General features: G+C 43.1%; 1 protein-coding gene across 1 annotated transcript in view; it reads left to right on the top strand.

The window, feature by feature from the left end:
• Positions 1–1561: 1561 nt before the first annotated feature.
• The window catches only part of top3b (DNA topoisomerase III beta), an 80659-nt gene continuing 56913 nt past the window's right edge, over positions 1562–25307 (top strand). The window contains exons 1-3 of the mRNA XM_063040916.1: positions 1562–1683; positions 14724–14855; positions 23870–23976. Of these exons, the coding sequence (XP_062896986.1) occupies positions 1614–1683; positions 14724–14855; positions 23870–23976 (309 nt within the window). The 5' untranslated portion in view covers positions 1562–1613. The remainder of the gene's footprint in view (positions 1684–14723; positions 14856–23869; positions 23977–25307) is intronic.

Here is a 25307-nt window from a genome sequence, read left to right as displayed (position 1 = left end):
CGATAGGCAGATTGCAATGGGTCCAGGTCCTTGCTGAGGCAGGAGTTCAGTCTAGCCATGACCGACCTCTCGAAGCATTTGTACATGTGAGTGCTACTGGGCGTTAGTCATTAAGGCAGCTCACATTATTCTTCTTAGGCACTGGTATAACTGTTGCCTTTCTGAAGCAAGTGGGAACTTCTGCCCGTAGCCGTGAGAGGTTGAAAATGCCCTTGAACACTCCCGCTAGACGGCTGGCACAGGAGTTCAGAACCTTACCAGGCATTCCATCGGGACCTTCTGCCTGCGAGGGTCACTCTCTTTAAAGACAGCCTAACATCAGCCTCTGAGACAGAGATCACAGGGTCATCAGGTGCAGCAGGGATCTTCACAGCTGTAGTTGTGTTCTCTTTTTCAAAGCGTGCACAGAAAGCGTTGAGTTCATCTGGTAGTGAAGCATCGCTGCCATTCATTCTATTGGGCTTCGCTTTGTAGGAAGTAATGTCTTGCAAACCCTGCCCGATATCTTTCTTGAGAAGTGCAGACTCTGTCAGCAACCTGACTTTGTTTGTCTTTTCTATAGGGCAGGGCACCTCTACAACCCACACCTCCAATCTCACCTCATTGATGGGAACACCCAACTCCAAATAGCTAATGTAGAAGGCATTACCCCAGAGGTTCACATAATTTTTCCAACAAATAGGTGTAATATTGCATCATTTTTTTCTCAATAAATAAATAAATGAACAAGTATAATGTTTTTTGTGTTCATTGAGTTCTCTTTATCTAGTTTTAGGACTTGCGTGAAGTTCTGATCACATTTTAGGTCATATTTATGCAGAAATAGAGAAACTTCTAAAGGGTTCACAAAATTACTAGCACCACTTTATGTCTATGGCAACTGTGAATCGAATGGAGACCTCGATACTTAAAAAATATTATTAGAGTGCCTGCCCTCTGTCACATTATCAGAAAGTGTATAGTCTCAGATCTTCTCTAACCCTCCTAGCCTGAAGCTTGATCCTCCGATTTTATGTCTCCATTATTGGAGGGAAATAATCTCACTATGCACCCTATCTATGTCCATCAGAACTTTGAATACTGTACCTCTATCAGACCCTGCCTCCGTCTCCAGTTTGAGCATCATCCCAATAATAGTAATCTAAATTCATATCTGGACAGGTCCGGATGGAAGTTAGCGGCTTGGTAGAAATGTCACAGTGCAGCGTGAGCAATGGAGATCAAAACCGAGGCTTGACTTCGAGGGCAACATATCACTAATTTGAAATCTTGCTCCCGTTTCTCTCCCCGGAGGTGCTGAGTGTTTGCTTGTTTCAGGAAGAGAGGAGCATAAATTCGTGAGGCCGCACAATGAATAACGATTGGGCTCAATGAATGGGGTCTACTTTTGGATGTGATGCCGGCACCGATTACGTCCGAAGTTACTACAGCAAAGTCTTCCTGAGCCTGTTCCAGCAGCGGCCTGCGTTGCGCGGAGTGGACCTGACTGTTACCCTGACAACAAGGGTCCCACACTCCCCCCGCCTCCACAATCCAGGAACCGGAAGGTGCGACACTCGCACCGGAAGTGTCGGTAATACGGCGCCTGAAGCCGGCGCTGTGAGGCTGAGGAGATGAAGTCGGTGTTGATGGTGGCGGAGAAGCCGTCCCTGGCTCTTTCCATTGCTAAGATCCTATCGCGGGGTAAGTACGCTGCGGCGGTCCAGTCCGATGGAAACCTGGAGCTGCAGGAATATAGGGCTAGTTCCTTTGAGCTCAAGTTTAAAGCACGGGCATCAGACGCTGAGTGCTGGGACCGAGCTGAGATACCGAAAGAAGAAGCCAGGCTCTGATGACAGGTTAAAGTGTTTATTGACTTTGCAAAGTTTAGTATATAGACAAGACTTGCTGGAAATACTCATTAGGTCATGTGGCATCTGTGGAAAGAACTTCTGACTAGTGTTTCCAGCATAACCAAGATACAAGGTATACTGCAGATGCTGGAAATCTAGATCAATGCACATAAAAGGCTTATGAAGGGTTTCGGGTTCAAAACGTCCACTGTTCATTTCCCTCCATTGATAAGTTGCTGATAAGTTCCTCCAGCGTTTTGTGTGTGTTGATCCAGTGTTTCCAGCATCTTCTGTTTTTTTTAAATGTTCAGGCTCCAGTATCTATAGTTTTTAAATTTTAATTTGCAAACTTGGGTCACAGCTGTGTACAGTTCTAAAAAACATAAGATAAGTGATCAGATCTTTTTCTTTTGATGTTTTAAGAATAAGTATTGGTTAGGCCACCTGAAATCAAATGGTGTATTAGTAACCAGATTATTAAAACTTCAACAATTAAGGCTAACAATTAAAGAATTAATTATAAAGTAAACATGATTTTGGGGCAAAGCTATGTATACAGATGTCAAAATACACACAATACTTGGTACCAACAAATCCTTACAGTACTCCTTTCATTTAACTAAGAGACCTGAATAGTTTCTCATTTAATACTCACTTTTAATGCTGAACACCTCAAAAAATAGCCAATATATTGCTAGTATTTCAAAGTGTTGGTGGATAAGATCAGATATTGTCTATGGTTTCTGCTGATCTTAGCTGAGACAAAAGCAGAAATGTAACAAGTTTTATTTTTCAATTCCCTTTGGCTAGAAGGGGCGGGGGCAAGTCAATCTGGATTTCATGATCGATAGCATGGATTTACGAAGGGGAAATTATGCTTGACTAATCTTCTGCAATTTTTTGAGGATGCATTTGGATAGACTGGGACTTATTAGGGAGAGTCAACATGGCTTTGTGCATGGTAGGTCATGTTTGACCAATCTATTGGAGTTTTTCGAGGAGGTTACCAGGAAAGTGGATGAAGGGAAGGCAGTGGATATTGTCTACATGGACTTCAGTAAGGCCTTTGACAAGGTCCCGCATGGGAGGTTAGTTAGGAAAATTCAGTCGCTAGGTATACATGGAGAGGTGGTAAATTGGATTAGACATTGGCTCGATGAAAGAAGCCAGAGAGTGGTGGTAGAGAATTGCTTCTCTGAGTGGAGGCCTGTGACTAGTGGTGTGCCACAGGGATCAGTGCTGGGTCCATTGTTATTTGTCATCTATATCAATGATCTGGATGATAATGTGGTAAATTGGATCAGCAAGTTTGCTGATGATACAAAGATTGGAGGTGTAGTAGACAGTGAGGAAGGTTTTCAGAGCCTGCAGAGGGACTTGGACCAGCTGGAAAAATGGGCTAAAAATGGCAGATGGAGTTTAATACTGACAAGTGTGAGGTATTGTACGTTGGAAGGACAAACCAACGTAGAACATACAGGGTTAATGGTAAGGCACTGAGAAGTGCAGTGGAACAGAGGGATCTGGGAATACAGATACAAAATTCCCTAAAAGTGGCGTCACAGGTAGATAGGGTCGTAAAGAGAGCTTTTGGTACATTGGCCTTTATTAATCAAAGTATTGAGTATAAGAGCTGGAAGGAAGGATATAAATAAGGTTGAAAGAGTGCAAAGAAGGTTTACAAGGATGTTGCCGGGACTTGAGAAACTCAGTTACGGAGAAAGGTTGAATAGGTTGGGACTTTATTCCCTGGAGCGTAGAAGAATGAGGGGAGATTTGATAGAGGTATATAAAATTATGATGGGTATAGATAGAGTGAATGCAAGCAGGCTTTTTCCACTGAGGCAAGGGGAGAAAAAAAACAGAGGACATGGGTTTAGGGTGAGGGGGGAAAAGTTTAAAGGGAACATTGGGGGGGGCTTCTTCACACAGAGAGTGGTGGGAGTATGGAATGAGCTGCCAGACGAGGTGGTAAATGCGGGTTCTTTTTTAACATTTAAGAATAAATTGGACAGATACGTGGATGGGAGGTGTATGGAGGGATATGGTCCGTGTGCAGGTCAGTGGGACTAGGCAGAAAATGGTTCGGCACAGCCAAGAAGGGCCAAAAGGCCTGTTTCTGTGCTGTAGTTTCTATGGTTTCTATGTCACCATATATAATCCTGAGATTAATTGTCCTGCGGGCACACTTAATAAATCTATAGAATAGTAACTATAACAGGATTAATGAAAGATCAGCCAGAGTGTAGAAGACGGCAAACTCTGCAAATGCAAATATATAGATAATGAGAACATGAGGTAACAAGATAAAATGTCCTTAAGGTGAGATCATTGGCTGTGGCAACATCTCAAAGGATGGGCAAGTGAGTGATGTTATCCCCTTTGTTCAAGAGCCTGATGGTTGAGGGGTAGTAACTGTTCTTGAACCTGGTGGTGCAGCTCTTGAGGATCTTGTACTTTCTACCTGATGGCAGCAGCGAGAAGAGAGCATGACCCGGGTGTTGGGGATCTCTGATGATGGATTCTGCTTTCCTACGGCAGCGTTTCATGTAAATGAGCTCAATGGTTGGGAGGGCTTTACCCGTGATGTACTGGGCCGAATCCACTACCTTTTGTAGGATTTTCCACTCAAAGGCAATAGCGTTTCCATACCTGACCATGATGCAACCAGTCTATACACTCCCATAATTACCGTGGTCTCAGTGAATGGAGAAAGTGACTTTAGCGGTCATTACTCAGAGCAGGCAAGGTTAAGGGACAGCAGAATTCAGCTCAGCACATAAACACCAGAGATTATGCAAATCAAAATTCAAAGTACATTTATTATCAAAGTATATAGCTATTATACACCCTTGAGATTTGTCTCCTTCTAGGCAGCCACAACACAAAGAAACCCAAAAGAACCCATTTTAAAAAAGGCCATTGAATGCTCAATGTGCAGAGGAAAAATAAAACAAATTGTGCAAACTATAAAAGTAAGCAAATAGTATTCAGAACTAAAGTAAGTCCATAGACCCAAACTATAAAAGTAAGGAAATATTATTCAGAACAAAATTGAGTCCATAGACCCAAAGCTCGAAGCAACCGAAGCAGGCCACAGCCTCAGCCTCAGTTCAGTGCAGAGCCGAGTAAATGTCGCGAAGCCCTCCAGAGTAACACACACAACATATTGGCTGAACTCGGAAAGTCTCACAGTATCTATGCAGTGGAATGAATAGCCAACATTTCAGATTCAGACCCTTTGTCAGGCCTGAGAGGGAAGTGGAGGGAGGCCAGAATAACAAGGTGGGAGAGGGGAAACAAAAAAAAAGTACGCGGACATGAGTTGGGGGGGGGCAGCAGCAGGATGCAGCAATGACGGTCAGCAGTCCCCGACAGTCCACTTCCCCCACCCCACCATCTTGTAATGACTTCTCCCCACTTTGTTTCCTGTCCTGACGGAGGACCTCCGCCTGAAAGGTCAACTGTTTATTCATTTCCATAGATGCTGCCTGACCTGCTGAGTTGTTCCAGTATTTTGTGTGTGTTACTCAGACTCAACACACGCCTATCCTGCAGCAGTTTGGATGATGGATAAACGTGTTCAAATTGGGAATGGTCAAAGTTAGTCATAGAGCACAAGCCATTAAATTTAGTAAAAGAAGCAGGCAAAATTTTAGCCTTGTTTGTGGACTTTGGATTCAATCAAGAACAAAGTGAATTTTGAAGAGTAAGGATGAGTCAGCTGCAAACAAGAACTCAGTCAAAACAGGAACCAGTGGCCAAATTGTGGACCGATCCATCTAAATGCAATTGCTATTTGTCAAGCATGTTTACTGCATGCAGTTTGATGCTGAAATCTGTCTGCTTCCTGTTGACAGTCTCAGTTGAGTGTAATATCAAGGGCAGGTTAAGGTCACAGTGACAGCATTCCATTCAGATACACAGAGGACATATGGGTTGGGTGGGACGACAGCTTGAGGTCTTCAGTAAGGGTGAAAGGTGAAAAGATTGAAGAGAGACTTCTCGACTCAGAGGATTGTGAGTGTGTGGTACGAGTTACCAGCGCAAGTGGTACATGCGAGCTCGATTTCAACGTTTAAGAGGAGTTTGGATAGGTACGTAGATAGTAGGGGTATGGAGAGCTATGATCCTGGTGCAGGTCAATGGGTGAAGGCAGTTTAAATGGTCTGGCATGGATTAGATGGGCTGAAGGGCCTGTTTCTGTGCTGTACTTTTCTATTTTCTATGGAACTATGAAAATGGACAAGGGAGAGCCAGTGGATGTAGTGTACCTGGGCTTTCAGAAAGCCTTTGATAAGGTCCCACATAGGAGATTAGGTGGGCAAAATTGGAGCACGTGGTATTGGGGGTAGGGTACTGACATGGATAGAAAATTGGTTGGCAGACAGGAAACAAGGAGTAGGGAATAGCGGATCCCTGTCAGAATGGCAGGCAGTGACTAGTGGGGTACCACAAGGCTCGGTGCTGGGACCGCAGCTATTTACAATATACATTAATGATTTAGATTAAGGGATTAAAAGTAACATTAGCAAATTTGCAGATGACACAAAGCTGGGTGGTAGTGTGAAATGTGAGGAAGATGTTATGAGAATGCAGGGTGACTTGGACAGGTTGGGTGAGTGGGCAGATGCAGTTTAATGTGGATAACTATGAGGTTATCCACTTTGGTATCAAGAACAGGAAGGCAGATTACTAAATGATATCGTATTCATTAAGAAATGATACAATGTTCCTCCAGAATGATATCACAGAAACACAAGACAAACCAAGACTGAAAAACTGACAAAAACCGCATAATTATAACATGTAGTTAGAACAGTGCAACTACTTGGATACAATATCATTTCGGAGCGGCCGCGTGTGCTGCATCGCGCTGCCATCTTCTCCCCCCCTCCAAGTAGTTACACTGTTGTAACTATATGTTATAATTATGTGGTTTTTGTCAGTTTTCCAGTCTTGGTTTGTCTTGTGTTTCTGTGATATAATTCTGGAGGAACATTGTATCATTTCTTAATGCATGCATTACTAAATGACAATAAAAGAGGACTGCGTGTCCTCATAATCTAATCTAATCTAATCTGAATGGTGTCAAATTAGGAAAAGGGGAAGTACAACAAGATCTAGATGTCCTTGTTCATCAGTCTCTGAACAAGTAAGCATTCAGGTACAGCAGGCAGTGAAGAAGGCTAATGGCATGTTGGCCTTCATAACAAGGGGAGTTAAGTATAGGAGCAAAGAGGTCCTTCTGCAGTTATACAGGGCCCTGGTGAGACCACACCTGGAGTATTGTGTGCAGTTTTGGTCTCCAAATTTGAGGAAGGACATTCTTGCTATTGAGGGAGTGCAGTGTAGGTTCACGAGGTTAATTCCCAGGATGGCGGGACTGTCATATGTTGAAAGATTGGAGCGACTGGGCTTGTATACACTGGAATTTAGAAGGATGAGAGGGGATCTGATTGAAACATATAAGATTATTAAGGATTGGACACACTTGAAGCAGGAAACATGTTCCCAATGTTGGGGGAGTCCAGAATCAGAGGCCACAGTTTAAGAATAAAGGGTAGGCCATTTAGAACGGAGTTGAGGAAAAACTTTTTCACCCAGAGAGTTGTTGATCTGTGGAATGCTCTGCCTGAGAAAGCAGTGGAGGCCAATTCTCTGGATGCTTTCAAGAAAGAGTTACATAGAGCTCTTAAAGATAGTGGAGTCAAGGGATATGGGGAGAAGGCAGGAACGGAGTACTGATTGTGGATGATCAGCCATGATCACAGTGAATGGCGGTGCTGGCTGGAAGGGCCGAATGGCCTACTCCTGCACCTGTTGTCTATTGTCTATTATCTTATGTTGACCTGCTCCAGAAGTTACTTGGGACTGTGCTGCGGGCAGGTTTAGATTTGACAGATGTTGAAAATCAAATAGTTTCCATCGTCTATGTTCATGTGTAAAATAGATGAGTGAAGAAGCATTAATGTATCTGGTATCAGTCACAGAATAACAGAGTACAGAAGCAGGCTGGGCAGCCCGTTGAACCTGCTCGTTCTTTCAAAGGGCAGTCAGATTAACCACAGGTCCACTCTTTTCCCATCATGCTGTAAATCTTTTACTCCTTGGAGTACTGAACTAATTGACAGAGTAGATGATGAATGCTGTTTCCCCAATGTGGGAAGTGTAGAACTCAGATTGTAGACCTGGAGTTGTAGAGTATTTGCACTTGTATGCTGAAGACCTTACCATTCCCAGCCAAATTAGTACTCCTAAAGTGAATCACCTCACATTTACCCAGGTTAAACTCCATCTGCCAGTTCTTCCCCATTTTCCCAACATTATTGATATTCCTGCAGCCTAACACTACCCTCTGCACTGTCAACAACTTCACCAATTTTAGTACCACCTGTGAGTTATTGATGCCTCCTACATTTACATTCAAATCGTTCATCTACACCGAAGTTACAAAAGCAGCCCATCACCTATCTCCTATTGCCAAGCCAATTTGGATTAATTTTTCCAAATTGCCCTTGATCTTGTGGTCTAGACTCCCATATGGGGCTTTGTCATTGTTATTGAAGTCCAAGTAGGCCACATCTTCTGTACTGGCTTCATCAATATACTTTGTTACCTTCTCAAAAAATTCAGTCAGATTGGTCATATGATTTCTGCTCTTGATAAAGCTCTGTGAGCTACCTGATTAGTCCCTATCTTTCCAAATAATCATTAATCCTGCCTGTCCCTCAAAAATTTTTCCCATAACTTTCTTACTGCAGATGTATGACCCTCAGGCCTGTAATTACCAGGCTTTTCCTTTCTGTCCTTTTTGAATTGAATTGACTTTTTTTTTATATCCTTCACATATATGAGTAAAAATCTTTACGTTATTTCTCTCTCTAAATGTGCAATTTGTAGTAATTTGTAATAACTAGTATGTACAACAGGATAGTCAATATAGCATAGAAATACAATTGTATCAGTGTGAATTAATCAGTCTGATGACCTGGTGGAAGAAGCCTGTTGGTCCTGGCTTTTATGCTGCGGTACCATTTCCCAGATGGTAGCAGCTGGAGCGGTTTGTGGTTGGGGTGACTCAGTCTCCAGTGATCCTTCAGGCCCTTTTTACGCATCTGTCTCTGTAAATGTCCTGAATAGTGGGAACTTCACATCCACAGATGCACTGGGCTGTCTGCACCACTCTCTGCAGAGTCCTGCGATTGAGGGAAATACAGTTCCCATACCAGACAGTGATGCAGCCAGTCAAGATGCTTTCAATTGTGTCCCTGTAGAAAGTCCTTAGGATCTGGGAACTCATGCCAAACTTCTTCAACCATCTGAGGTGAAAGAGGCACTGTTGTGATTTTTTTTCACCACACAGCCGGTATGTACAGACCATGTGAGATCCTCAGTGATATGCATGCCAAGGAACTTAAAGCTGTTCACCTTCTCAACCCCAGATCCATTGATATCAATGGGTTAGCCTGTCTCCATTCCTCCTGTAGTCCACAACCAGCTCCTTTGTTTTTGTGATGTTGAGAGAGAGGTTGTTTTCTTAACACCACTGTGTCAGGGTGATGACTTCTTCTCTGTAGGCTGCCTTGTTATTACTTGAGATAAGGCCAATCAATGTAGTATCATCAGCAAATTTAATTAGCAGATTGGAGCTGTGGGTGGCAACATTCATGGGTATACAGAGGTAAAGGAGGGGGCTTAGGACACAGCCCTGAGGGGCACCTGTGTTGAGAGTCAGAGGGGCAGAGGTGAGGGAGCCCGCTCAGACCACCGCTGGCGATCTGACAGGAAGTCCAGGATCCAGCTGCACGAGGCAGGGTGAAGGCCAAGGTCTCTGAGCTTCTTGCCTGGGGAAATTATGGTGTTGAATGCTGAACTGTAGTCCAAGAACAGCATTCTCACATAAGCATCTTTCTTTTCCAGATGTGTAAGGACGGTGTGTAGAGCTGTGGCTATTGTGTTATCTGTTGATCGATTGTGTCGGTAGACGAATTGTAGGGGTCCAGTGTGGGTGGTAGCAAGCTGCAGATGTAGTCCTTGACCAGCCCCTCAAAGCATTTGCTTGTTATATAACCATATAACCATAATAACGATTACAGCACGGAAGCAGGCCATCTCGGCCCTTCTAGTCCGTGCCAAATGCTTACTCTCACCTAGTCCCACCGACCTGTACTCAGCCCATAACCCTCCATTCCTTTCCTGTCCATATAGCTATCCAATTTTACTTTAAATGACAACATCGAACCTGCCTCAACCACTTCTGCTGGAAGCTCATTCCACACAGCTACCACTCTCTGAGTAAAGAAGTTCCCCCTCATGTTACCCCTAAACTTTTGCCCCCGAACTCTCAAATCATGTCCTCTTGTTTGAATCTCCCCTACTCTCAATGGAAAAAGCCGATCCAAGTCTCTCTATCCCCCCTCATAATTTTAAATACCTCTATCAAGTCCCCCCTCAACCTTCTACGCTCCAAAGAATAAAGGTGAGTGCAACAGGACACCAGTTGTTCAGACATGTTACCTTGGTCTTTGTAGGTACAGGAACAATGGTGGATGTTTTGAAGCAGGAGGGCACTCTACAGTGGGAGAGGAAGAGATTAAAAATGTCTGTAAACACACCTGCCAGTTGTGCCATGCACATCCTGAATACCCGTCCTGGGTTGCCGTCCGGTCCTGCAGCCTTGTGACTGTCCACTCACTGGAAATGCCTGTGCACTTCAGCCTCAGAAATAACTAAGGTGCACGTTGGGGGCTCACATTTGATGAAGCTAGTGGGACTACATTTCCCTATTCATCTGGTGGCTAGAGGAGATTTAAAGATCTCAGCCAGGGCTATAGTTGTCTCTTTCCTTGACCGCCCCCCCCATCACAGTCTAAGATGAGCCTCATCCGTATTAGGGGATTGTGCACCTCCTCTTTACTTAGGGAGATTTGGACTAGAATTTTATCTTCCGCTTTTCTAAGTTTGAATTCTCCAACTACAGTCTGTATCCTTGCTGAATAATCTCAGGGTGTGGCAATTTAGGGCTGAAATTGGGGGCATAGCGGTTAATGTAACCTTTTACAGTACCAGCGACCGGGTTGAATTTGTGCTGCTGTCTGTATGGAGTTTCTGTGTACTCCTTGTGACTGTGTGGGTTTATTCCCATATTCCCAAGGCATATGGGATAGTAGGCTAATTGGTCACATGGGTGTAATTGGTGGTGTGGGCTCATTGGGCCAGAACAGCCTGTTATGCTGTATCTCTAAATAAAATAATAAAGATAAGGAATATTTAATTAACAGAATAAAATCAATGGTAGTATTTCTCTACCCCATTGGACTTTGGATCGTCTTCAATGAGTAAACTAAATATTTATTGGTTTTCTAGACCATAGAGGAAGAATCAGGTTTAATATCACCAGCATATGTTGTGAAATTTGTTAATTTTACAACAGTAGTACAATGAAATACATGATAAATAAATATAGAGAAAAAAAACTGAGTTATCTATGTGTTAATCGTTAAGTTAAAATAAGTAGTGATAAGAAACAAACAACAGGAATTCTGCAGATGCTGGAAATTCAAGTAACACACATCAAAGTTGCTGGTGAACGCAGCAGGCCAGGCAGCATCTCTAGGAAGAGGTACAGTCAACGTCTCGGGCCGAGACCCTTCGTCAGGACTGACTGAAGGAAGAGTGAGTAAGGGATTTGAAAGTGGGAGGGGGAGGGGGAGATCCAAAATGATAGGAGAAGACAGGAGGGGGAGGGATGGAGCCAAGAGCTGGACAGGTGATTGGCAAAGGGGATATGAGAGGATCACCTGGAAGGACGTGAGGCGACACTTCACCTGTGAGTTGGCTGGGGTGATATACTGCATCCGGTGCTCCCGATGTGGCCTTCTATATATTGGCGAGACCCGACGCAGACTGGGAGACCACTTTGCTGAAAACCTACGCTCTGTCCGCCAGAGAAAGCAGGATCTCCCAGTGGCCACACATTTTAATTCCACATCCCATTCCCATTCTGACATGTCCATCCACGGCCTCCTCTACTGTAAAGATGAAGCCACACTCAGGTTGGAGGAACAACACCTTGTATTCCGTCTGGGTAACCTCCAACCTGATGGCATGAACATTGACTTCTCTAACTTCCGCTAATGCCCCACCTCCCCCTTGTACCCCATCCGTTATTTATTTTTATACACACATTCTTTCTCTCACTCTCCTTTTTCTCCCTCTGTCCCTCTGAATATACCCCTTGCCCATCCTCTGGGTTTCCCCCCGCCCTTGTCTTTCTCCCCTGACCTCCTGTCCCATGATCCTCTCATATCCCCTTTGCCAATCACCTGTCCAGCTCTTGGCTCCATCCCTCCCCCCTCCCGTCTTCTCCTATCATTTTGGATCTCCCCCTCCCCCTCCCACTTTCAAATCTGTTACTAACTCTTCCTTCATTTAGTCCTGACGAAGGATCTCGGCCTGAAACTTCGACTGTACCTCTTCCTAGAGATGCTGCCTGGCCTGCTGCATTCACCAGCAACTTTGATGTGTGTTGAGTGCAAAAAAAAACTAGTGAGGTAGTGTTCATGGGTCCAATGTCCATTTAGGAATCGGATGGCAGAGGGGGAAGAGGCAGCTTCTCAGTCACTGAGTATGTGCCTTCAGGCCGTTGTATCCCCTTCCCAACGCTAACAGTGAGAACAGGACATGTCCTGGTTGGTAGTGGCCCTTAATGATGGAGCAGTCCCAAGGCATCGCTGTTTGAAGATGTGTTGGATACTACAGAGCCTCGTACCCATGATGGAGCTGGCTAATCTTACAAGTTTCTGCAACTTGCATCGGTGTTTTGCAGTAGTTTCCCCCCTGCCCCCCCCCACCACCCGACAGTGACGCAACCAATCAGAGTGTCTCCATGGTACATTGGTAGAAGTTTACAAGTGTTTTAGTTGACAAACTAAATCTCTTCAAACTCCTAATGAGGTATAGCTACTGTCTTGCTGCCTTTATAGCTGCATCATTATGTTGCGTCCAGGTTGGGCCCTCAGAGATATTAACACCCAGGAACCTGAAACTGCTCACTATCTTCACTTCTGATCCCACTATGAGGATTGCTACGTGTTCCTTCCGTCTGGAAGTCCATAATCAGCTCTTTGGTCTTGCTGAAGTTGAGTGCAAGGTTGTTGGCAGTGACACCACTCAACTAACTGGTATATCTTGCTCCTATACGTCCTTTCATCACCATCTGATATTCTGCCAACAATACCTGCCTTTGACAAAGCCAAACTCTGTACTTATTTTCAAACTCTATTTGATTTAGAATGTTGAAACTGAGGGAAAAGAAAGTTCTGGAGAGTAAAAAGTCATTCATCCTTTATGGTGTAGTTATTTACGAGCAGGCAATGGATTTTCAGAAATATGATTAAAGTTTCCCATTGGTATCTCAAGTGCTGCTTGACTAATGGCAATTGTATAAATGAGGATTTACAGTTATGTGTATGTAGTGAATTGTTGAGCCATGCAAACTTGGATGGTTCCAAGTTGTTGCTTACAAGACTGCCTTTCAGTGATTGTTCCTCTATATGGTTCCAGTCTTCTGCTGCCTTGAGCCACAGTCCTTGTAATGTGAATATTCCCAAAATTGGAAATGCTTTATCCAATGGTGATAAAGGAAAGGTGATAAAGTTTCCCAAGTATGTTACTTGGAAGACGACTTGTGAGTGATGGCATTCCCATGTACCATGTGAAGTAGGTCACAGGTTGGAGAGTAACCGTTGGAAAAAAACCTCAGTGAGTTGCTGTAGTGTTTTTCCCCCTCTGGTTTGTAGAGTATGTGGCACAGCAGCGGAAGCAGGAATCAATGTTCACAATGATGAAGGGCTGTTTAATCCCGTTGGTGTGGAACATTTGTGTTACAGTAGCAGTAGCATTAGTGTTACATTACAGTAGCACTTGCCCAGGCAGCTGTAGAATGTTCTGTCGCTTGTACCTTGTAGGTGGTGGAAAGGCTCTGGAGAATCAGGAAGTTTAACATTTCTCCTTATGGTGTTGGAGGCTGAATCTATGTTGGCCTCATCAATCCTATTTCCCCCACTATTTTCCTATAACGTATCCTTTTCCTCTTGGCCATGCGTCGCCCTGATTCTCCTGCTACTCACCTAGGGCAAATTTGCAGTAGTTACTTCATGTCTTTGGAGCACATGGAGGAAGTCCACACAATCACAGGAGGACATGCAAACTAAATTCGTACAGCAATGGGGCTGCAAATCACATGCTGCTAAACATCTAACTGTAGGTATGTTGCTGATTCAGCTACTGATTTTCCAGTAACCCCACGATGATATCAGATATTATTCAGTTGTTTATCGACAGCTACCCCCTGTGAGGAATTGGGTACAACACTGATTCTTTGTGGTCTGTTGTAATGGCCTGCTAGACCAATCCAGATGTCACATTGCTGCTGGCCCAGAGTCTCAAAACTCAAACTAGCATGAGTTCTTCAACAGACACTGATGAGAAAATTGGGCTTTTATGACAATCTTGTTTCATGGCTGCCTCTGACAACATTAGCTTTTTATTAACTTGAATTCAACTAAGCAAATTTAAATTCACTCTCTGCCTTGTGATTTTTTTTTGGGTCATTAATCCAGTTCCCTCTATTGCTCACTAACCATCATAACAGCAATATAACCCTCCTGTTTCAGACATGTTGGTTCCTTCATGACTACAATCCCCATCATATATTAACCAAGATATTATTACAGATCCTTAAGCGGTGAAAAAAGGCATTGTAAATCATTGAGCTTGAATCCAGAGCTTGGATACCCATTGTATGAATTCTGTTTCGCTTCATTGGGTCTCCTAAAAAAAAGCTCTGGGAGATTAAACTTGTTTTCTCTTGTGCTTTCCATTCAGGTAACTTGAACTCACGAAAAGGTTTGAATGGAGTATGCTCTGTTCATGAGTACACTGGGACCTTCCTGGGGCAGAATGTCCGATTCAAGGTGACATCGGTCTGCGGTCACGTGATGACCTTGGATTTCATAGGTAATGTGAATTCTGGTGCAGCTTTTACTTGGTAAAGGTAGAGATTATTGTCTAATGATTGAATACTGCCAAATCTGCTTATAGTTACATTCTTCAGTGGGTATTCTTCATTTTATGAAATTATAGATAATTTAAGATAATTTTTTTTATAATTATAGATAATTATAGCAGTTCCTGACCTGGTTGCTTCTTTGCAAAAGTAAGCCTTTAAGCAAGTAAAACTTAATTTAGATTGAGTGAAAACAGTAGCATGGGGTTCTTGGCTGTACTGTAACTCAATATGGTCCACAAGGTTTAATATCAAGTTCCAATCTAAAGTCAACTCCACACAATAAAATAGCTTATTTTTAACCACGTCCTCCAATATTTTTGTAACAAATAATCAAAAATTCAAATCCGTGAATTACCATGGAATGCTGGCATTCACAAAAATACTGGGTTTGCATGGCTGCTGATACTGATCAATGAACCCTAATCTAAAGTTAGATAGATCTCAGTAGGGTGGTGAATTCCACAGATTCATTCCCGCGGATGGCTATGGAGGCCACATCCTTGGGTATATTTAAAGTGGAGGTATATTTAAGTAAGGGCATCAAAGTTATGGGGGGAAGGTAGGAGAATGGGGTTGAGAGGGATAATAAATCAGCCATGATGGAATGGTGGAGCAGTCTAGTCTAATTCTGCTCCTATGCCTATACTGATTGCTGTATTTTTTGCTATTTTAATTACTGTCATTCAGTTGTTAATAGCTAATTCAGCATGAAAACAATTTGGAATTTGAAAGGATATATGCTGGTTTTATATAATTCCTTTGCCTTGCCAGCGAAGTACCACACTTGTTAATTTCAGAGAGTGATTAAGACCAGCCATGTTGCTGAGGGTCGACTATTAGGCTACCTAGGTAGGGGTGATGGCATATTTACTTCCCTGAAGAGGAAGAAAACAATAAACTGATCAAGTAGCTTCTTAGCTTTTTATTTCATGTTAATTTAACTAACAGTCACAGTGGCACTAGATAACTAAATTAAAAATCTGGAATATTAATCCTGTAACATAAAGACTATGCTACCTAGTCCAGTGCCTTTTATTTAGTGTCAGAACTTGGTTTATTATCACTGACGTGTCATGAAATTTGTTGTTTTGTGGCAGCAGTACAGTGCAAAACATAAATGCTTCCATGTTACAAAAAATAGTGCAAAAGAAGAATAGTGTTCAGGAACATTCATGAGTTTGGTGGAGGGGAAGAAGCACTTCCTAAAACATTGAATGTCTTCAGGCTCCTGTACCTCCTCCCTAATGGCAGTAATGTGAAGAGGACATGTTTTGGATGGTGAGGGGCCTTAAAGATGGATGCCATTTTCTTGAGGCCCCAACTTTTGAAGATAGCCTTGATGGTGGGAAGGGCTGTGCCCATGAAGCAGGTGACTTTGTTTACATCCCTTTCCAGCCTCTTTTAATCCTGTGCTTTGGAGCCTCCATACCAGTCAGAATGCTCTCCACCATATATCTGTGGAAATTTGCTAAGATCTTTGGTGACACACCAAATCTCCTCAGACTCCTAATGAAGTCAGCGGCTGGTGTGCTAACTTTGTGATTGCTTCAATGGTTGGGCACAGTATAGATCCACTGAGATACTAACACACAGGAACTTGAAGCTGCTCACCCTTTCCATTGCCGATCCCTCAGTGAGGACACATGTATTCTCCTATCTTTTCTTTCCTAAAGTCCACAATCATTTTCTTGGTCTTAGACCATAAGGCACGGGAGCAGAATTAGGCTATTTGGCCCATTGAATCTCCTCTGCCATTTCATCATGGCTGACTGATTTTTCCTCTCAGCCCCAATCTCCTGCCTTCTCCCCATATCCCTTCATGCCCAGACCAATCAAGAACCTATCAACCTCTGCCTTAAATATACATACAAACTTGGCTTTCACAGCTGCCTGTGGCAACAAATTCCACAGATTCACCACTCTGGCTGAAGAAATTCCTCCTCATCTCTGTTCTAAAAGGATGCCCCTCTATTCAGAGGCTGTGCCCACTAGTCTTAGACTCTCCCACCATAGGAAACCTCTCCACATCCACACTATCAAGGTCTTTCACCATTCGATAGGTCCCAATGAGGTCACCCCACCTTCTTCTGAATTCCAGTGAATACAAGCCCAGAGCCATCAAACACTCTTCCTGTGACAAGCCATTCAATCCTGGAATAATTTTTGTGAACCTCCTTTGAACTCGCTCCAGTTTCAGCACATCCTTTCTAAGATAAAGGGCCCTAAACTGCTCACAATACTCCAGGTGAAGCCTCAGCAGTGCTTTATTAAGTCTCAACATTACATTCATGCTTTTATATTCTAACCCTCTTGAAATTAATGCTAATATTGCAATTGGCTTCCTCACCACAGACTTAACCTGCAAATTAACCTTTAGGGAATCCTGCATAAGCACTACCAAGTCCCTTGTGCCTCTGTCTTTTGTATTTTCTCTCCATTTAGAAAATAGTCAACCCTTTCATTTCTTCTACCAAAGTGCATGATTATACATTTCCTGACACTGTATTCCATCTGCCACTTCTTTGCCTGTTCTCCTAATTTGTCTAAGTCTTTCTGTAGCCTCTCTACTTCCTCAATTACCTGCCCCTCCACCTATATTGGTATCAACTGCAAACTTTGCAACAAAGCCATCAATTCCATTATCCAAATCATTAAAATATAATGCATAAAGAAGTGGTCCCCACACAGATCCCTGTGGAATACCACTAGTCACTGGCAGCCAACTAGAAAAGGCTCTTTTTATTCCCACTCTTTGCTTCTTGCCAATCAGTCACTGCTTTATCCATGCTAGAATCTTGCCTGTAATATCATGGGCTCGCAGCTTGTTAAGCATCCTCGTGTGGCACCTTGTCAAAGACCTTCTGAAAATCCAAGTACACAACATCAACTGATTCTCCTTTGTCTATCCCGCTTGTTACTACTTCAAAGAATTCCAACAGATTTGTCAGGCAAGATTTTCCCTTGAGAAAAATCCATGTTGACTACAGCCTATTTTATCAGGTACCTCCAACATCTTCCCAACCACATACTTAACAATGAACTTCAACATCTTCCCAACCACTGAGGTGAAACTAACTGGCCTGTAATTTCCTTTCTTCTGCCCTTTTCCGTTCTTGAAGAGTGGAATAACATTTGTAATTTTCTAGTCTTCCAAAAACCTTCAGCCACCTCTTTCAGAATTCTGGGGTGTATGCCATCTCGTCCAGGTAACTTATCTACCTTCAGACCTTTCAGTTTCCCAAGGCCCTTCTCCTTAGTAATGGTAACTTCACACACTTCATGACCCCTGACGCTGGGAACTTCCACCATACTGCTAGTGTCTTTCGCAGTGACTGACTCAAAATTCTTATTCAGAATCAGAATCCAGTTCGTCCACTATTTCCTTGTCCCCCATTACTACCTCTCCACCATCGTTTTCCAGTGGCCGATATCCACTCATGCCTCTCTTTTACACTTCATGTATCAGAAGAATCTTTTGGTATCCTCTTTAATGTTATTGGCTTGCTTACTTTTGTATTCCATCTTTACCTTCTTAATGATTTTTTAGGTACCTTCTATTGGTATTTGAATGCTTCTCAATCCTCTAACTTCCCACTAATTTTTTGCTGTATTACATGCACTCCCTTTGGCTTTTATGTTAGCTTTGGCTTCCCTTATTAGCCACAGTTGTGCCATCTTTCCTTTAGAATTTTTCTTCCTCTATGGGACATAAATATCCTACGGCTTCTGAAAAGCTTCCCGAAATTCCAGCCATTGCTGCTCTGCCATCATCCCTGCCAGTGTTCTTTTCCAATCAATTCTGGCCAACTCCTTTCTCATGCCTCTGTAATTCTCTTTACTCCTCTGTAATACTGATACATCTGACTTTATTTTCTCCTCCTCAAAATTCAGGGTGAATTTGATCATATAATGATCACTTTCCCTTAAGGATTCTTGTAACCTAAGCTCTCTAATCAATTCCAGATCATTGCATAACACCTGATCCAGAATAGTTGATCCCCTAGTGGGCTCAACCATGAGCTGCCCTAAAAAGCCATCTCGTAGGCATTCTAGAAATTCCCCCAATCTGGTTTTCCCAATCTACCTGCATATTGAAAATCCCCCACGACTATTGTAACATTGGCCTTGGCATGCATTTTCTATCTCCTGCTGTAACTTGTAGACCACATCCTTACTACTGTTTGGGAGGTCTGTATGTAAGTCCCAGCAGTGTCTTTTTCCCCTTGCAGTTTCTTAGCTCTTACAATGATTCAACACCTTCCAACCCTATGTCACCTCTTTCTAATGATCTTATTTCATTTTTTTACCAGCAGAGCAATGCCACCCCCTCTGCCTTCCTGCCTGTCCTTTTGATACAGTGTGTATCCTTGGATGTTAAGCTCCCAGCTATAATCTTCTTTCTGCCATGATTCAGTGAAGCCTGCAATGTACATGCCAATCTGTGATTGTGCTAAAAGTTCATCTTCCTTATTCTGTATACTGCGCACATTCAAATATAACACTTTCAGTCCCTGTATTCACCCTTTTTGGATTTTGTGCACTTCTTACATTGCAACTCATCCCGTTGACTGCAATTTTGCACTATCATCAGCCTCTCTTTGCCAGGAGTCCCGTTACATATTGCCTCTGTTTGTAAACCAACTACCTTACCTTCAGGACAATCACTCTGGTTCCCATTCCCCTGCCAAATGAGTTTAAACCCACCCAATCAACTCTAGCCAACCTGCCTGCAAGGATATTGGACCTCCTCGGGTTCAGGTGTAACCCATCCCTTTTGTACAGGTCATATCTTCCCCAGGACAGATCCTAATGATCTGTAAATCTGAAACCATGCCCCCTGCACCAGTTTCTCAGCCACACATTAATCTGTCCTGCTCTCATGACTATACCCCTTCCCCACACGAAATCACCACGGTGGGCTTCACAGCTGAACAGGTGAGAGACAGTTGAAACGTCTCAACCCAAGCAAGGCTGCAGGCCCGGATGGTGTCGTACCAGGGTGCTCAAAGCCTGTGTCCCTCAGCTATGTGGAGTACTTCACCATGTCTTCAACCTGAACCTGAGTCTCCAGAGGGTTCATGTGCTGTGGAAGACGTCCTGCCTCGTTCCTGTGCCGAAGACGCCGCGCCACAGCGGCCTCAATGACTACAAACTGGTGGCATTGACCTCCCACATCATGAAGACCCTGGAGAGACTTGTTCTGGAGCTGCTCCGGCCTATGGTCAGGCCACACTTAGATCCCCTCCAGTTCGCCTACCAACCCCAACTAGGAGTTGAGGATGCCATCGTCTACCTGCTGAACCGTGCCTATGCCCACCTGGACAAGCCAGCGAGCACTGTGAGGGTCATATTTTTTGACTTCTCCAGTGCGTTCAACACCATCCACCCTGCTCTGCTGGGGGAGAAGCTGATAGTGATGCAGGTGGATGCTTTCCTGGTGTCATGGATTCTTGACTATCTGACTGGCAGACCACAGTACATGTGCTTGCAACACCGTGTGTCTGACAGAGTGATCAGCAGCGCTGGGGCTCCACAGGGGACTGTCTTGTCTCCCTTTCTCTTCACCATTTACACCTCGGACTTCAACTACTGCAGAGAGTCTTGCCATCTTCAGAAGTTTTCTGATGACTCTGCCATAGTTGGATGCATCAGCAAAGGAGATGAGGCTGAGTACAGGGCTACGGTAGGAAACTTTGTCACATGGTGTGAGCAGAATTATCTGCAACTTAATGTGAAAAAGACTAAGGAGCTGGTGGTGGACCTGAGGAGGGCTAAGGCACCGATGACCCCTGTTTCCATCCAGGGGGTCAGTGTGGACATGGTGGAGGATTACAAGTACCTGGGGATATGAATTGACAATAAACTGGACTGGTCAAAGAACACTGAGGCTGGTTGGGCACAGGAGTACATTCAGCCAGAGAATCATTCCACCGAGATGCAACACAGAGCGTCATAGGAAGTCATTCCTGCCTGTGGCCATCAAACTTTACAACTCCTCCCTTGGAGGGTCAGACACCCTGAGCCAATAGGCTGGTCCTGGACTTATTTCCTGGCATAATTTACATATTACTATTTAATTATTTACGGTTTTATATTGCTATATTTATACGCTATTTTTGGTTGGTGCAACTGTAAGGAAAACCAATTTCCCTCGGGATCGATAAAGTATGACTATGACTGTGACTAAATCATTCTATTCTTATTCTCACTGGCACGTAGCACAGGCAACAATCCAAAGATTACTATCCTGGAGGTCCTGTTTCTCAGCTTTCTACTTAGCTTCATAAAATCTCTCTTCAGGATTACCTCATCTTGGTGCTGATACACACCAAGACTTCCAGCTGCTCACCCTTGTCCTTGAGAATCCTATGGACCTGATCCGAGATATCCTTGATCTTGAAACCAGGGAGGCGATATACTATCCGGGTGTCTCTATTGCACCCACAGGACCTCATCTCTGTTCCTCTGACTGAGGAATCTTCTATCAACACTGTCCTCTTCACCTCTCTGCTCTTCTGAGCCACAGCACCAGACTTAGTGCTAGAGACTCCCCTGGTAGGTCATCTCCCTCAATAGTATCTAAAGTTGTACACTTATTATTGAGGAGAACAGCCACAGATGTACTCTGCACTGGTGTGCATTTCTCCTCCTTTTCCTGACAGTCACCCAGTTACCTGACTCCTGCAACCTAGGGTGACTACCTTCCTGTAGCTCATTTCTATTGTTAAAGTCAAATCTGAATAAAACTCGGGAGACTAGCTTCTTAAAGTTACAACAGTTTATTGCGCACCCTCCTGCAGGAGTTTGAGACCCAGTTGTCAGAGGGGAGGCACGTAAGTACTGCCACCATCCGACAAGTGGGCCCACTCTCTCTGGTTACAGCCGTATATTTATACATAGTAAGCTCCATACATTACTGTTGCAAGATGTCATTTGAACTGGTACGCCCACCAAGTCAGTTGGCGCAAAACTTAGTTGCAGATAAGAGAGTCTGCTAAATGAAGGCTTAATTACAGATGGATGTTCATTCCTGTCCTTATTGGTGAGTCCTCCTCCCCTTACTCAGAAGAGGGTACAATGTGCAATGTTATCAAGCTCTCAATGTCTCTCTGCAAAGCAAGGGAGAACTAGAACAAATCTCTTACTATCTCTTCTTTCAGTTAGTCCTGACGAAGGGTCTCGGCCCGAAACGTCGACTATACCTCTTCCTAGAGATGCTGCCTGGCCTGCTGCACTCCACCAGCATTTTGTGTGTGTGTATTGGAGAACTAGTATAAGCCGGTTTTAGCTAACTGCTGAAGACAGAGTTTACTTTAGTTCAAAAATTCCTATTTGGTCCCAATTATTCTTTTAGCCAGAGGTTACATAGGTTCAAAATGATTTTTTTATATCCTCAATTCCTCACTATCACCTCCTCATTCTGGAAGTCTCTCAGACGTCACACATCCCACACAGAGTATAAAACTGGAGCAATTTTTACTAACCTGCTATGCCCTAACAGATGAGGAATGAACAAATAAGGACAGAGGGAGAGAGAGAGAACTTACAAGACAATCTACCTCACCCAAACCTGATGAGCCTACGCCACTCTAAACACTCCATAAGAACGACCACTCTGCTTGTATATGAATTATTCTTATTTGGCCCTTTCTAATGAATCCATCTTGCTGATTGGTCACTCCTCAAATCAGGAAATCTGCCATGAAACTCTGCCTTCAAAATCTTGATTGCTGCCCTGATTTGAAAAGTAGCTCTTTTCATGCACCGCTGTTGCAGATTGTCCAACTCAGAGAAAATTGGCTTGAAACTCTGCTTTTACATCTTGAATGTGGACCTGACTGAAAGGTAGCCCTTTTTATGTACTGCCGCTTTCTGATTGGTCACTCCTCAAATCAGAAAAACTGCAGCGAATCTCTGCCTTCAAAATCTCGATCGCTGCCCTGATTTAAAAAGTTGTTCTTTTCATGCAGCGCTGGTGTGGATTGTCCAAACCTTGCTGATGTTGAGTGCAAGATTGTTGCAACACTACTCAACCAGCCAATCAACCTCACTCCTAGTGACGTTAGCAAATTTATAGATGGAGTTTGAGCTGTGCCAAACCGCACAGTCATGGGAGTAGAGTAGTGAGCTAAGCACGCATCCTTGAGGCACGCTATGTTGATTGTGAGCCAGAAGGAGATATTATTTCCGAAATGGACTGACTGTGGTCTCCTGATGAGGAAGTCAAGGATTCAGTTGCAGAGGAAAGTACAGAGGCCCAGGTTTAGAAACTTGTTGATAAGTTGTTCCTTGTTGTATATTAGTAAAACAGCAAAAAAACTTGTTCAAATATGAAAATGCTTGAAATGTTCATTTCAAATTTTATGCCCAGTTCATTAATGATGCACATGCAAAGGGAAAATTCCAAAAGATTTACAACTGGAATTGAATATTATAGGAAGGTATACTTGTGATGTGACTTATTTTGATCAATGCCAACATACCCTGGCCATTGTAATATATTTGCAGATGAGATTCTGCAACAGGTTTGGGCAACAGGGAAGTAAATGATTTTTGTACTGGTGCATTGTTGCTTTCAAAGTTCAAGTTCAAAGTAAATTTATTATCAGAATATGTATATGTCACTATATGCTACCCTGAAATTCATTTTCTTGCTGGCATTCACAGTAGAGCAGAGAAATACAATCAAATCAATGAAAAACTACACACTAACAACCAATGTGCAAAAGAAGACAATCTGCAAATACTGATGATAATAATAAGTAAATAAATAATACTGAGAACATGAGTTGTAAAATCCTTGAAAGTGAGTCCATAGGTTGTGGAATCAATTCACAGTTGAGGTGAGTGAAGTTATCCATGAACCTGGTAGTGTGATTTAGTACTCTCTGATAATGGGATGATGGTGGATTATGTGGATTGCTTTAATCATAATTTATAACACTTTGTTTTTATTTTTCAGGAAAATATAACAATTGGGACAAAGTTGATCCAGCAGAACTTTTCAGCAAAGCACCGACAGAAAAGAAGGAAGCCAACCCTAAACTCAATATGGTGAAGTTTTTACAGGTGCTGAAACCAGCATTGAGCTTTTCAAATGGTTAATATACATGTACACCCAGTTTTGTCAAGTATATGAAAATACTTTGAATAATGTTTAAATACAGTTTGTTGTCAGTAAGTTCTGTAAGTTGCTGTAGAACTGTGCAGTGATTCATTTAATTAAGAAAGTTTTGCTCACTGTCCTAGTGAATGAAGTTTCTATTTATTCATAAGGATCAGGAGGAGAATGGAGACAATCAGTCCCTTGAGGCTACTCTGCTGTTCCATATCTGGGGATTGAATCTTGGTGGGACTGCCAATATCTTTCTCTCTCCCTATAATACTTCTGTCCCTTGCAATTCAGTAGACTTCAATCTTTGTGTTGGGCACGTGGCCAAGTGGTTAAGGCATTTGTCTGGTGATCTCAGGGTTGCTGGTTCGAGCCTCAGCTGTGGCAGCGTGTTTGTGTCCTTCAGCAAGGCACTTAATCACACATTGCTCTAGTGTCTGTGTGAGGAGTGGTACCCCACACAGACTTCCAATCTGCGCCTTGTAAGGCATGAAAATGCCCGACGCAGGCCTCTCATGGTCTGAGTCAACGTTCTCCCTCAACCTTTGTCTTTAATATTTTCATTGACACTACCTCTGCACTCTGTGTTTGTGAATTATGAAGAGTTGTAACTCCCTGAGGAAAGAAATTCCTCTTCATTTCTATGTTAAGTGCATGGCTTTTTGTTTTGAAACAATTCATCTTTTGTTCTTAATTCCCCCACAAGGGACAAAAAGAACTTTTAACATCCATTTCCCCTCAGAATCTTAAACATTTCAGTGAAATCTCTCCTCTTTCTACTTACTCTAATGAACATAGACCCAATCTGCTCAATTTTTCTTTGTACATCGATTCCTCCATCACAGAAATGAACTCAATGTACCTTCTCTGCACCACCACTAAGGCAAGTGCTTCTTTCTTAAGTTTGAAGACCAAAATGTTTAGACAGTACTCCAGATGTGGTCTTACCAGTGCCCTGTAAAGTTTCATGATAGCTTTTATCCTCTGTACCCCTTGCAAAAAAGGCCAATGTTGCATTGTTCTTCCAAATTTTTTTTTATTATTCTTCTTTCCAAAGTGGCTAACCTCACTCTTTCCCACATTATTCCAACTTTTTGCCTACTCCAATAACTTGTGTGAGATTCACCTTTTTCTTCAAATGTTGGTTTCTATGCTTGTGTGACAACAAATGCAACCTTTGAGTTTATTGTCTTAAAGAAGTATAAGACTTCCTTTTCTGTTGCCTTTCTAGTTTCTTTAATGTATTATGAAAGTGCTCCCCATTGTGGGGGAAATAAACTTACAAGTT

Source organism: Mobula hypostoma, chromosome 2 (assembly GCF_963921235.1).
Source record: "Mobula hypostoma chromosome 2, sMobHyp1.1, whole genome shotgun sequence".
Taxonomy (NCBI): Eukaryota; Metazoa; Chordata; class Chondrichthyes; order Myliobatiformes; family Myliobatidae; genus Mobula; species Mobula hypostoma.
The sequence above is the reverse complement of the archived record's forward strand: the minus strand, read 5'-3'. Positions and strand labels throughout refer to the sequence as shown.